Source organism: Ochotona princeps, chromosome 11, assembly GCF_030435755.1.
Source record: "Ochotona princeps isolate mOchPri1 chromosome 11, mOchPri1.hap1, whole genome shotgun sequence".
In the NCBI taxonomy this organism is placed as follows: domain Eukaryota; kingdom Metazoa; phylum Chordata; class Mammalia; order Lagomorpha; family Ochotonidae; genus Ochotona; species Ochotona princeps.
In genome coordinates, this window is record NC_080842.1 from 46322189 (window position 1) to 46337418 (window position 15230).

The following is a 15230-nucleotide window of genomic DNA, read 5'->3' on the forward strand; positions in this document are numbered from 1 at the left end:
GCTTTGTCTGTGCTTTGGAAGTTTGTTTCACTTTCACTTACTTTTCCTTTCTTTATGAGTGTTCAATGTATGCCTTATGTTTTTAGTCTTCTGGTTGGTAGTTTTCAGATTAGCAGATATTTAACATATTTCACTAAAACAGAGTTAATGATGGTGTCTTCTCTTTCTCAAGGATATTCCTCTTAGTCCTCTCACTACCCGGGCTACTTATCGGGACCTCGATTCACAATTGCCCATCATCTTTGGCAATCATGACTTCATCACTTTTTTTTTTAACAGTTTGCTTTACTTTTGCTGTCTTCTTGTTGGATTTAAGGACTGACCTCTTTTCCAGATCCAGACAATAGCTTAGATGAATTTTCCAATAGCTTACATGAATTTTCACTAGACCATGCTAACCTCTCTAAATTCAGTAGGTTTGCAACAAATTAACTCATGACTTTTATTTGCTCATAAATCTCATTCTCTTGTGATGTCTGTTGTCTCCAGGTGCCATGGCCATGCAACCAATTATAAAGATCAAAAATTTAGGAATCATCACTGATATGTACACCTCTGTTACACTCTCCTCCTTTTTACCCACGACCAAGCCATCAGTAAATACTGTTGGTTTTCATTGCTGTAAAAATGCTCTAATATTTTCATTCTCTTCCATTTGCAGCAGCAGCAGCATTTTAGTTTAATATTTCATCATTTCTCATCTAGGAAACAGTGAATGCCTTGTATGCCCTGTACATCAAGCTAGGTCTGTTGCTTCCTAAGATACTCCTCATACATATGGAGAAGATTATTGCAAGATGCAAATCCAGTCTTACCCCCACTTTGTCTCTGACTTCATTTGTTTTGACTTAAATCCTTTCCATGTATTTTCTCTGATTTTCCCTCGTCCTTCCATGAAATTTCACAGGGCCTGGTAAGAGATTGCAAACTATAAGAGAGTAGTTCACCATCACCTCACTTCCTTCCCTCCCCACTCCCCTGTTCACTATATTACACTAGGGGAGGCTGTGTTCTTCAGTCTCTGTTCCATCAACAGCATGATGCCATTTTCCTTGATAGCATTTTATTAGAGTAGTCCTATGGAAAGTAGTGTAGACATAATTCATTTATTCTTGTAAGTATTTTGACTTTTATATAACACATCATGCTTAAGAATTATATTTTAATAAAACTTGTTTTACCAAACATTACAGTACAGTTTATTTTTGTTGTGACAGCTAAGAGGCAAAACAATTTATATACATAATACCTAAGATAAAATTATAATATTTTCCTAGTTGCAAGTATATTTTTTGCTAATGAAATCAGAAAAAATAAGTTGATAGAACAAAACCAATAAAAAAAAAACATTAAAAATTCTTCCTTTTGACTTTGACTTGCAGCATCAGAGCCTGCTCAATCTTCCGTGTAGATTTTCACCTTGACCTAGCAATTTTGCTTAGAAAACAGGTTATGACATGTCAAAGCCAAACAGAGTAGCTGGCTATTCAAGCAAAGGAATGATTTTTTTAATCACTGATTGAAGGGTTTTTTTTTTTCTGCACTTCTATAATATACAATCACAATAGTTTTGAAATCATTTTTATTGTGAATAATACCAATTAGCTAGTAATCTTTATAATTCTTCTTTAAAATAAGAAATTATAACTTTAGTTTCTTTTATATAAATGTTCATCACACAAGAAATATACTTTAATTTTCCATTCACAAACACATAAATATGTTAAATATTTTTGTAAAGTGAACAAAGCCAACCCTCCCTGACTACTTTTATTGAACTGCATGAAATCAAACAAAATCTTCATTTTTGTCAACTTATGTTAGCAGCATTTTATGGAAACCTTTTCAGTGTTGATCACACCAGGGGAATACTTCAGATGTTTAAGAAAAATGCTTTCTTCATGCTTTAATGAATAATCACTAATATATAACATAACTAAATACCTTTTCCAAGTATATTTTCAGTACAATTCCTTCCTTACACAACCATTTCAATTAATCTAAATAGGCTTTACTAGTACATCTTTTTATCTCATAATGGCTTCATTAACAACACTTACCAGTCTTTGAATCTGTTTGGCTTTAATGTCAGAGAAGGAGATTGACATTTCTGCTGCTATTGAAATGTTCGGTGTAGACTAAAGTGCACTATGAAGTGACATGAAAAGTTCAAGGCGGCTCGCCACTGATAAAATCTACTCATTATTTAATTAGATCATGAAAGCTCTGAGCAGACATCTCTGTCTTCATGTCAGAACCTTCATGATCAAGGCTCAAGATTGAAGATGCTTTGTTCTACAAATACAATTCTGATAGTCTAGATATTAGAAATACCTGACAGGTCACAAGTTCAAAAATTGTTCTTTCATCGTATCTGTTCCTTCTACATCTTAGCAATTTTTCTAATTTGACTCTATAAAATTTATATTAAGTATACAAAGTGAATGAATGATTTCCAGGGGCCAATGCCTTGGCATATAGGCTAAGCCTCTGCCTGTGGTGCCAACATGCTGTATAGGTGCCAGTTTGTGTCCTGGTTGCTCAACTTCTGATCCAGCTCTCTGCACATGGCCTCTCTCTCTTCTCCCTTTCAAATAAATAAATAAATAAATAGTTCTTTTAAAAATGTATGATTTTTAAAGCCCAACCAATATAAATTCCACTATGCAACCATGTTTTCTCAAGCTTTTTTCTTAATGCTGCATTATATGGCTAGTATCACTAATTCAGTGATAAATGAGCTTTCTGAGCTGTCTCACATAAAGAAACATGAGGCACAATTTCTGCTCTCATAGGATTTTGGAGGAACTAGGACACCAGAATTTAGGTCCTAACTTAGGGACCTAAGGAGCCAGGTCACATCGGAATGGACTTAATGTGGGAATGTTGGAAGCATTCTTTCCTATTCTGTGGTCATCTAGATGCATATTAAATAGCATGCGTAGTGGTGAAAGTCAAGTAGCAAGTGAACAATGGAGTGAGTAGTAGAATGCGTAGAAATTCAGAGGAGTAAACATCATTTTATTCATTTCATTAAGGTATTACTGTGACCAAGGCACCCTGACAAAAAAAAAAAGCCATTTCTGCTTCCAAGGAGTTTATATTTTAGGCATGAAAGAAAAACTATAAATATAGTAATAAGTTAACAGAGTTCATAGAGAATCAAAGGAAGGTGTTGGCTCAGATTTCATATTATATTTGTTTCTTTTTAATTGCCCTTATCCATGAAAGTAGATAAATAATTCGAATGAAAACTAGAAAACAGGCAGAATAAGTTCCATTTTTCATGTATGCTTTAACTTTTATTCATTCCAATGGTGTTTTGAAGATGAGCACATCTTATATGACCACTGTGTTTCAAGGTAGAGTGGGAATTTTATTGACAAAAATTACACTAAATCCTTTTCTCATTCTAATGACACCCCATTTAGTTTGCTTCCTTTTTTTTACTTTCATTGTATTCTGCATTTGCTACCTGAAATCTAAACTACTTGATATCAGGACAGGGGTTCTCTTTGATTGTATTGTGTATGCAGGTGTAAGCACATATATATACACCACTATAGTTAATGCTGATAAGTATACAGAGTAAGTACTCAACACGTGTTTGTGGAACCAACCTATAGGATCCCTCCTTTATACAATTACCTACTGCCTGTTTGTTGCTAATATTTGGAACGGTTCATTTTGTTCAGGTTCCAAATAACCATTCACATATTGTTGGGTTTAAGATGTGTGAAGGGTGATTTCCCCTCTGAGAACTGCCCTTGTTGCGGATGTGTTTTCTATGCTGAGTCTTTCTTTTCTTTACCATCACTGGATCAGTAAAGAGCTTAAAATAAGAGGTTCTTTTCCAGGTGTACAATTGTACACATATATTTCATTTGGAAATGCTTGCGTATTCAATAAAAAAATATATAGAAACTCTTAATGAGCAAGTCCTACAGAGAGTTACTCAAAAGACATATGGTCTTCTTAAAGACAAAAGTGTTGACCTTTACTTTTCAAACCACAGTGTAAGCAGCTTTTCCTCCTTTTATTTCAGTGTAATAAACCCAATGAAATGAACATAAATCACTGTTCTTGCTCTCTCAGATCATTGTGATACCTGCCTTTGGTCTTACTTCCCTTAATATAATGTTTTTACTATCGCTCTTATTTCACAGAACCTTTTGTTTTCTTAAAAATATATTATTGGACAGAAAAAAGCTAATATTTAGCTTCTCAAGTTTAAATCTATATATAGCATATATCAGAGACTAAAACTAATAATATGGGTTTGCCTAATATAAAACTTTACAGATTACAGTTTACTTTCACATTTATTTTTTTTTCTTACTCTTAGCATAAGAGTTGATAATTCTATTCTGCTTTCAATTTTAATAGATTTTTTTTTAAGTGAAGAACGAAAGATACTGAGAGATTTGCCCTCAGTTTAGATTGAGGGTACCATAATAGTATGTGAAAAAAAATAATTTGTTTTGGTGCAAATAAATTTTTAAATCTATGTTTTATTCATTTATTCTGTGAATTTTTTGAATCTCCCTTCTAAGTTCACAGGTAATATGTGCAAAGCTAGAATGAAAATGGAAATACCTGAATTCTTCAGCCAATTCTCTCAGTGTACCAGTAAAATGCCATTTCAAGACACAATAGCAAAGAGATATTTATGCTGAATGATAATTAACATTTTTAATCATTTATACATGCCAGATTCATTCAGAGTGTTTTATATATATGTATTTGCTCATTCCGTCCTTACAACACGTTTTGGGCATTTCAACAAGGAGATTGAAAGGAACTTGACTAAGTGAAGTTATGGAACTGAAGCACAAATCCAGACAGCCTGATCTATGGTGCTTTAAGCATCATTCTTGAACTGGTGTTTTGTAGATATAACTAAACATGGATGAAGTTGATAACATCTTCTGGAACTACATGTCAGCAAATTATGGAAATATATTACTGAACTCTGAAATTCTTTGAAGTATTTTCCTGGAAATTGAACTTGTTTCCCCATCCTAGGAGGTAGTTTTTGTTCCTTGTGTCTTTCCAATGCATAATATTTAATCTTTAAATTTAGAATTCTACAGGTTGGAAAATTGCCTTCTGTTCAGTGTATCATTTTAGAATTAGCACTATTGCAAAAATGAATATAGGGCCACACCTAAAATATTAACCAACAAGGACCAAAAATTAGAAATATTATATGACTGACACAGAGTGCTTGCTTGCTTGCTTGGAATTTCAGAGTCAGCTTCTACTCAGATTGTCCACAGTTATGCGCACAGTGGTAAAAATATGAACATAAAAATTGAGTATAATTGTGTGTGTGAATGTGGATATTAGTGTGTTGCCTGTTCTTTCTGAAATAACTGTGGAGGACTACTCATCTGGTTTTTTGTTTTTAAGTAACACTGCATGCCCCACAGTAAAATACTACATAATGGGGCCCGGCGCAGTAGCCTAGCAGCTAAAGTCCTTGCCTGAATGCACCAGGATCCCATGTAGGTGCTGCACTGGTTCTAGTCCTGGCTGCCCCGCTTCCCTTCCAGCTCCCTGCTTGTGGCCTGGGAAAGCAGTCAAGGACGGCCCAAAGCCTTAGGAACCTGCACACACATGGGAGAACTGGAAGAGGCTCCTGGCTCTTGGCTTCAGATTGGCTCAGCTCCAGCCATTGCGGCCATTTGGGGAATGAACTATCAGATGGAAGATCTTCCTCTGTCTTTCCTACTCTCTGTATATCTGACTTGCCAATAAAAATAAATAAGTCTTTAGAAAAAATATTCCATGATGTAGTATCTCTGATAGAAAATCACCAGACAGAAAATTTGGTTAATTTTCCCATATTTTGAAGGCTTTATGTACTGAATACATTTAAAGAATAAACTCTTTTAGAGGATAGATATTACATATCTGTGAGATTTGGTTATTCACTGATTTGTTGCTTGCACTTTGAGTTTCTTCATGTGTGGGAGAACTCCCAGCTGGCAAGACACTGAGCACATCTGTATTTCGTTTTCCACGCAGGTCTGACAGGTACTCTGACTCATTAGGCACAGTGGTTTTCAGCATGTTCATTCAAGTATAAATTGGACTCTATATCTAACTGAGAGGAATAGAATTTACAACAGTTATGATGCTGCCATGTGAGCAAAACTCAGTGATACTTAAAGTATCACTTATGTGCCACTTAAGGAATTTCAGCTGGCATTGGAAAACATTACAGAATGATATAAAGTTAAAATCTCAGGTGCCAACACGGTGGCATAGCCTGATCTGTTACAGGTGCCGGTTCATTTTGCAGCTACCATATTTCCAATCTGTTTCCCTGCTTATGCTCTGGAAAACAGCTGAAGATGGTTAAAGTCCTTGGGCCTCTGCACCCACATGTGAGATCCAGAAGTTCCTGGCTCCTGGCTTCAGATCTGCTCAGTTCTGGCCATTAGTGCCATTTGAATAGTGAATCAGCAGATGGAGGATCCCTCTCTGTCCTTGCCTTCTCTCCGTAAATCTGCCTTTCAAACAAAAATAAACAAATATATTTTTAAAACAATATGGAAATAATAGTCTTACCAACTTTCCTATAGCCCTTGAACCTTTTTACCCTAATTAACTATGAAAAGATTGCCAAAAATAAAATAAAAAAAAAGTAAATGTAAAAATATATATATATTTTTTTAAAAAAAATTCAAGGTTTCAAATGACCCTTAGGATCCTATGGTTAGGGCCCGGCAGCGTGGCCTAGTGGCTAAAGTCCTCGCCTTGAAAGCCCCGGGATCCCATATGGCCGCTGGTTCTAATCCCGGCAGCTCCACTTCCCATCCAGCTCCCTGCTTGTGGTCTGGGAAAGCAGTCGAGGACGACCCAAAGCTTTGGGACCCTGCACCCGCGTGGGAGACCCAGAAGAGGTTCCTGGTTCCCAGCATCGGATCGGTGCGCAGCGGCCCATTGCGGCTCACTTGGGGAGTGAAACATCGGACGGAAGATCTTCCTCTCTGTCTCTCCTCCTCTCTGTGTATCCGGCTTTCCAATAATAATAAAATCTTAAAAAAAAAAAAAGAATCCTATGGTTAGCATTCATCCACAAGCAAGTCAGGTAGCTAGAGTAAGTAATTTCTTCTGAATTAATCCATGATTCTAAATTTAATATCATAAAAATGCATAAATCAGTTTAAGTTATTGTATCTGGTTCCAATTTGAATCCACTGGCATCAATCATGACTTAAGGTACACTTGATTAAATAACACTTTTGAATACTGGCATAAATCAAAGGGAGACTATTAATCATCCGTAATGATTCATCAAAAAAACTATCATTTTACACTTTGTATTAAAAATATGGACAAAAAAGTGAAATTTTCCCCCTAAGACACAATAGAATTCTGTGTACCTGTTTGTTTTGTCAATGAGAGTCCACTTTGCCTAAAGATAGCTTATTTTTTTTAAAGATTTATTTATTTTATTGGCAAGTCAGATATACAGAGAGTAGGAAAAACAGAGAGGAAGATCTTCTGTCCGATGGTTCACTCCCCAAATGACCACAATGGCCGGAGCTGAGCCTATCCGAAGCCAGGAGCCAGGAGCTTCTTCCAGGTCTCCCATGTGGGTACAGGTTCCCAAGGCTTTGGGCTGTCCTCTACTGCTTTCCCAGGCCACAAGCGGGGAGCTGGATGGGAAGCAAGGCAGCCAGGATTAGACCGGGCACCCATATGGGATCCGGCACATTTAAAGCAAGGACTTTAGCCAATATGCTACTGTGCCAGGCCTTAAAGATAGCTTTTTGAAAGGGAATAGTAAAACATAAACATATAGGTATACATTTTCATTAATGTGTAACTATTGTGAGGTGTTGTGTGTTTGTGGGGGGGTATACATATATAAACTCTTAAAGTCATGGTGAAATCATGCCACATTTACTGTTTTCTTTATAGCTTAAAACATCTGTATTGATAGAGATTCTAAATATTCACATGCATTCAAAGTAATTAACAGTGTTTAAACAGTCTTTCTGGCCATGCTTTTATTCGTCTTACGGAACAAATTGTCATTGATGGCGTAAAGAGAAGAAGAGGCTATTCTTGATAAGGCTAGTCTCAAGAAAAAGAACAAAGGATGGGAATGAGGGAAACTCTTCTAATGATTTTAGTGAGCAACCCTTCCATGTGAAGTGCGTCTTAGCCTGTTCTCAAAAGAGTTCTTGGCCATACATGTTTAGGCATTTCGCACATTTTTGCCCACACCTGTTTGGGGACAGAGTAAGCTTTTGAGCTTCATCAGAAAAGAGTTCATTTTACCCTTTATGTGCCTTCTCCCATTGGTAGCATATTGATGTCTTCTACAGGGAAGTCTATGTGAACATTTTGTCCTGCACTGCAAGAGAAATTGATTTCCATCCTACATATGCTGTATTCTGTTATATTGAGGAGTGTTTATGTGTCTACTTATGCTAAGCAAAAATCTATAATGTGCTGAGTAAAATATCTAAATATAATTTGTCGTGCTAACGCATGAACTTTTATGTGAACTCTGTATGCTCACTGCCATCTGTCATTAAGTCTGCTCTGCCCGTGAACAGAAACAGAATGAAGAATTTGCTCTGGCGTTACTGGTTTGTTCCTGCTCTTCCATATTCTACTCTCTCTTTCCTGCCTGGATACTCTGTCTAAGATTGTATCCCTTACCTCTTAGCAGGAAATGACTTTTCTCATCACTCATTTATCCTGAGATGTGATTGGCTCGCTCAGGTCTTCACAATTTACTCTTTTTTTTTAAAGATTTTATTATTATTGGAAAGCCGGATATACAGAGAGGAGGAGAGACAGAGAGGAAGCTCTTCCATCCGATGTTTCACTCCTCAAGTGAGCCGCAACGGGCTGGTACGCACCAGTCCGATGCCGGGAGCCAGGAACCTCTTCCGGGTCTCCCACGCGGGTGCAGGGTCCCAAAGCATTGGGCCGTCCTCTACTGCTTTCCCAGGCCACAAGCAGGGAGCTGGATGGGAAGTGGAGCTGCCGGGATTAGAACCAGCGGCCATATGGGATCCCGGGGCTTTCAAGGCAAGGACTTTAGCCGCTAGGCCACGCTGCCAGGCCCCACAATTTACTCTTTTAGTCATGATTAGGAATGAAAATGGTAGTTTCCTCTGAGAGTAATTTTTGTTAACGTAATGCAGAAGATTGTATATAAAGTGTGTTTGTGCGTTGTGTTGTATGAGGGTACTTGCGTTTCAAGCTTACTTGAGATCAGATTCAATCATAAAGATAATTAAGTAAATGTCTCAGCACCTCCACCCCCTCCGTTTATATACCTACACGCATGTGACCTTACAAGCACCCTGAAATAAAATCTCCAGAGATAGTCATCAGCTTAGGTACATCCAAAACTTTTCACAAGTAGACCTTGACATATTCATCTTGTTGGTATTCATGCTAGTCCCTTTTATCTGCTACCCTGTGAGGGATTACCTAGTTGTTAGATAAGTGAATTAAAGCTCAGGCAGCCTTTTAACTTAAAGCTTCAAGACCAGTATTTGCTATAGAGCCAGAACCTGAATACAAGACGGTAGGATGCCATACTTACTATTCTTTCAATCTGACTGTTCCCAAATTCAAGTGCCCATAAAATCAAGTCCTTTAAGCAACACTTTGAGGCAGGTAAGGACAGCTGGTGACTGGTCTGGACCATCAGTTAGTTTATGTAGAAAGAGAAGGTACACTCATTCACAGGGGTAATTTGAGAGAGTTTACAACAGCATGGCGAATACCCTGTGGCTGACTGGCGTGGGAATGGACACAGTGTGCAAGCCTGAAGATCTGAACTTCTGCTTCATGGAATGTGGAAAGAGGGGTGGCAGAGGAGCAGAGGGGAGAAAATCGACAAAGAGGTAGATGGAAAGAAGTACTTGATCAGTCCCCAAATACAAACAGATCTTAATTCTGGATTTGAGTTGGTGGGGCGAGCCGGAAGGCGAGGAGGGAAGAGCATGGATCTGGGAACCCTGTGGATTCCGGGCTTCCTTTCTATCCCATTCCTGAACTGCATTCCTACTCTCACTGAGAGTTGACAAAAATTGAAGGGAAAATAAAAAGAGCAAAACCAGCACATTTATAAACTGGTGGACTACAAATACTCTGATTGTATTCTGATAATTTCTTACCAAGTTAGTCACAAAATTCAGTGTTAGTTAGTTTTATCGTATTATAGAGAAAGGAATTTTGGAATGCTGATTGAGAACTTTCTTCATATATGGCTTTCCTGAACTTATGTGACTTTTTTTCACTTTTGGGGGTAAGGTTTTCAGTTAATTTCAATATGTATTTCATACAGAATAATTCATTTGTCTTAAGTGTAGAATTCTGTCAATTTTCACAAATATATATAATCCTGTAACCAAACCCACAATCAAGATATGAAATACTTCCATCATGCATGAAAATGTCAGACCCAGCGGCGTGGCCTAGCAGCTAAAGTTCACCTTGAACCCGCCGGGATCCCATATGGACGCCGGTTCTAATCCCGGCAGCTCCACTTCCCATCCAGCTCCCTGCTTGTGGCCTGGGAAAGCAGTCGAGGACGGCCCAATGCTTTGGGACCCTGCAGCCGCGTGGGAGACCCAGAAAGAGGTTCCTGGTTCCCGGCTTCAGATCGGCACAGTACCGGCTGGTGTGGTCACTTGGGGCGTGAATCATGGGACGAAAGAACTTCCTCTCTGCCTCTCCTCTCTGTATATCTGACTTTGTAATAAGAATAAATAAATCTTTAAAAAAAAAGAAAATGTCAAGTCTTTTTACTTAAAATTTTTAATTAATTACATTAATTGATTTTATTTGATAGGAAGAGAAAGAGAGCCCTTCCATTTACTAATTAACCAGCTGAAGCTGGGATCTGAGAACTTACTACAAGTCTCTGCTTTGGGTTGCAGGGCTCAATTATTTGAGCAAACACCTGCTGCCTCCCAGGATGTGTGTGTGTGAGAAACTGGGGCATAGAGCTGGAACAAAAACCCAGGTACTCTGATATGAGATTCACACATCTCAAGTGTCATTTTAACCACTAGGCCAGTTGTCAATACAAAACTTTAAAAAATGTTTAATTCCACTCAACTAATTTTTGATAGAATTTGTTTCTTTTGTTTTTAAATAGAAATTGGTGAGAGCTATGATTAGTGTGTTGCACATAGTAGGTGCCTTTATGAAAATTACTGTTGTTGATTTGTCTGAGACATTTGAACTATTTTTACTGCATTAGGAGACTTAAGTTCAGCAAAATTGCCTACTTTGGGAAAAGTTATACATAGAATCCTAATTTAAGGACCAAAATAAACTTATCTGTTGATTTTTTTGTTGTGAAATTTTGAGTACTTGAATATTATACTGAGCAATGGCTTATAACCTTGGCTGCATAGCACAATTGTCTGGATCTGCTTTATGGCCCAGTGGGCATTAAATCAGGCTAGGCTCCATTAAATCAGGATGTCTGGACTGATGCCAGTAATCAAGCTTTCCTTGTTGAAATGGTTGAGACCCTATGAATTAGATGGATTGTTCTCTAGTAGAGCCCTGAGGGCAGTTGTTTAAAGGATCCTGGTGCCTCTGCCCCAGTCATTATTTATACATCTTCTCATAAAAGTGGACTACGGAAATAAAAATGAGATATGAGTCCCCAAGGATTCTGATTGGTCAGGCTCCATTTGATCAAGGTTTTATTGTAGTTCTGGGTGTGTGGTAGTGTTCAAAAAAATGCTGAAGGAAGGTCCTGATTTTGCAACAGAGTCAAAGGGACTAAAATATGCTCCCTCTTGGAAAGAAAGTGTGCATTTGAAATAATTATTTTGGTAATCCAGTATTTCTGAACTGTATCCTCCTGGCTAATATACCTCTGTGGGAAACCTTATATTTTAAGAGAATATTATATTTGTACTCATGTTCTTTGTATTTTTATATATATATATATATATATATATATATATATATATATAAATACACAAAATTATGTAATACATATATAATGGCACTCTGATTATTCTTTCAAGGAAATAGGAAATGAGACTAAGAGACAGAATAAAATTTAACCCATATCCCATGTGGAAGTATTAACGATGCCTTGTACCTCGTGCAATGAGAATACTGCCACTCTATAGCCCAGAGCAGTGGTGCCTTGCTGCTCCGACAATGGAGGATGTGTACACACCCTTTAACCCCAGAATAGTGGTTAGAACAAAATGGATTAAGTATCTAATGAAGCAGAAGCCTAGAAAAATTATTTACACATGATATCTTTCACAGGTTTCAGTAACAAAGTAACAAAAAACTTTTCAGCGTGAAGCTATTGATAAGTCTATTGCAGCAGAAATACTGTGAAGCAGATCTCTCCAATTTTTACTACAAATAATCAACATGCTGCCTATTTCAGTGGACACTAAAGGCCCCAGGTGTTTTTGAATCCCCCAGATACAGGCTAATGCAACAAGCAGCATTTTTCTTTGAATAAAGGTTCTTGACTTAAAATAGAAAGCAGAAATAAAGGTTCTTTTCATTCTTTCCTCTAATTTCTTATGTTCTTCTTTTTTTTTCCTTTTTAGGCCCCCCTCAGAAAATAGTGTCACCCAAACAAGAACGTGAAGACAGGAAAAATGACAAAGTCACAGATAAAGGAAGTGAAAGTGGAACTTCCTGCAATGAGCTTTCCACTTCCAGCTGTGACAGCCACTCAGAGGCCAGCACTCCCCAGGACAACACACCCAATGCCCAGCAGGCAGCAGCGCACCAACCTAACACATTAACATTGGATCGCCCCTCCAAAAAGGCACCTGTGCAGTGGATGCCCCCGCCAGACAAACGCAGAAACAGTGAACTCTTTCAGACGCTCATCAGCAAGTCCCGAGAAACCAATCTTTCCAAAAAGAAAGTCTGTGAGAAGCTAACTGTGGAAGAAGAAATGAAAAAGTGCATTCAGGATTTTAAAAAAATCCACATTCCAGATTATTTTCCAGAGCGCAAACGCCAATGGCAATCTGAACTCTTGCAGAAGTACGGTTTATAGTAATGATCATGTTCCTGCAGTATGAAGATGAAATTTAGTGTTTACTCTTCTATCACCACCTGGCTGATATCCCAAGTATGGTCAGTGTGATTCTTGCTGCTCTTCCTTTTTGTGAAAAGTGGATGTGAGACAGTATTTTCTTCCATTCCTTTTGTTGCTGTTTTTAGAAACATGATTTAAAAAATGAAACCAGTAAATGTTGACTCAAAATGGTGTATACAAGTCAAACCGATTTTGCAAGAATGAAAGTAAAATGTGCATGAGCAAGAAGCATAGACTGTTGATTTTTGAACTGTGGTCAACTAGACATGTCTCATTTTGTAACTCACCAAAATCAAATCATCGTATCACATCGACCAAAATGACAATATGGATGAAGCAACATCAAGTAAAATTTTAGATGATGGTTTTAGGACTCAAGTCCAAAACTGTTTAAATGTTAATGCAATCAAACAAGTATTATTTCTGCATGAGCACAATGTTAACAATAAATCACAAGAAATAGGAAAGTCTGTTTGTTGCTTGGAAAGAAAAAAAATTACAGTAAATAAAGCAAAAATAAACAATGTTTCAGACGAAGCCTAGCAATGTTAGTTGTCTAGGAGACTGAATACTCTTTGTTCTGGATTTGTGATCTGTGTGTATGTGTATGGTATTTGTGTATGTAGAGATGGTGTAAATATTTCTTATATTGTGATATGGCACCAACATTCATCTATTAATGCTAGTCTGACTATTTCGTAAATGAATCTTTTACAAAAGACTATGGAATTGGTAAGATGATGGCCTGAAAGATGCTATTATCATGTTAATCAAAATAATTGAGGGAAATGGTAGAGAGCTTTATGTATTTATTTAAAAAAAGAAAGATGCTATTAGAATGTCTTTACTTCTATTGACTGTTTTTCTTCAAATATTCCGTTTTTCTAATGGCTTTGGTTTTCCTTTTATCCCACATTGTAGAGTGATTTGTTCAGAAGTAATTTTGACAAATTTAAACATAATTCAAATAAAGATAGTCAGGCACAGATAGCCCTGAAATTGATTAATAAATGCTTCATATGCAAGAGTAAAATATCTCAGAATGCACTAACATTCCATTTTAGTTGATAGTCAAATTGAAAATCTCTCCAAAAGCAGCTGAGAAAATAGCTCTAGCCAATTAACTGGGAATAAGATTTATGACAAGCTCAAAAGTCAGTCTTTATGAAAAGCAACTTCTTGTGGGTCATGTATATGGAAACGAGCTTTGTTGTCAAAGGCAGCGCCGTTTCATCTTGCCATCTACATAGAAGGAAATACATGGGACTGTTACCGTGGCACAGCACGTAAAGCCCCCTCCAGTGACAGTAGCGTCTACTCGGGTCTGGTTCGTGTCCTTATGCTCCACTGAGATCCAGCTTCCTGCTAATACATCTGGGAAAGGCAGCAGAAGATGGCCCAAGTACTTGTGCCTCGACACCCGTGTGGGAGACCCTGATGAAGCTCACAATGGTTCCAAACTTCGGCCTGACCCAGCCCTTGTCATTGCAGTCATTTAGGGAGTGAACCAGCAGAGGGAGGATCTTCCTTTATTGGTCTCCCCTTGTCTCTCTGTAACTTTGCCTTTCAAATAAATAAATAAATAAATATTTTTGAAACAATGACATCCATGACATTATAAAATTTCACAAAAGTGTAGGACGGAGAAAAGGGAAAAAATGTTTATGGAATATTTTCTGGAAATCACTTTCCACTGTGGTTAGTCAAAATGAAAGCTGAGCAGTACTTGGAGTATCGCTTCTTTCTGCGTAATGCAAGGAGGCAAGCACTATAAACTCAAAGTTTTAAAACTCTGTCTTCATTTGTTGTGTATTTTTAGGTTTCTCACTGTATCATCATATAAAATAGCATTCACAATGAGCTATTTAAACAAGGCAAGATATATGATTCACCTTGCATTGTCTACAGGCTTTAGGAACTGAAGCTTCTCTCCAGTTCACATCTCATTTTGGAAAGCTGGCAGTTTCACCACGGCTTGATATGGGAGCTACATCCTGGTAAGTGGGTAGAGCTTATTGTTTGTGTCACACATTCAGATTCCTCCTGTATCACTATGTATTTGATCTTATGAATATTTAAGATAATAAGGAGACAGTAATATCATAGAGACCATGTGATTGATGTAGGGCATGACCCCTACTCA

The 15230-nt window shown here is 37.5% G+C and overlaps 1 protein-coding gene across 1 annotated transcript in view; it reads left to right on the top strand.

Annotated features, from left to right (window-relative positions):
* The window catches only part of KCTD8 (potassium channel tetramerization domain containing 8), a 203081-nt gene extending 188688 nt beyond the window's left edge, over window positions 1-14393 (top strand). Inside the window, exon 2 of the mRNA XM_004579130.4 lies at window positions 12585-14393. Within this exon, the coding sequence (XP_004579187.2) occupies window positions 12585-13045 (461 nt within the window). The 3' untranslated portion in view covers window positions 13046-14393. The remainder of the gene's footprint in view (window positions 1-12584) is intronic.
* The last annotated feature ends 837 nt before the right edge of the window (window positions 14394-15230 follow it).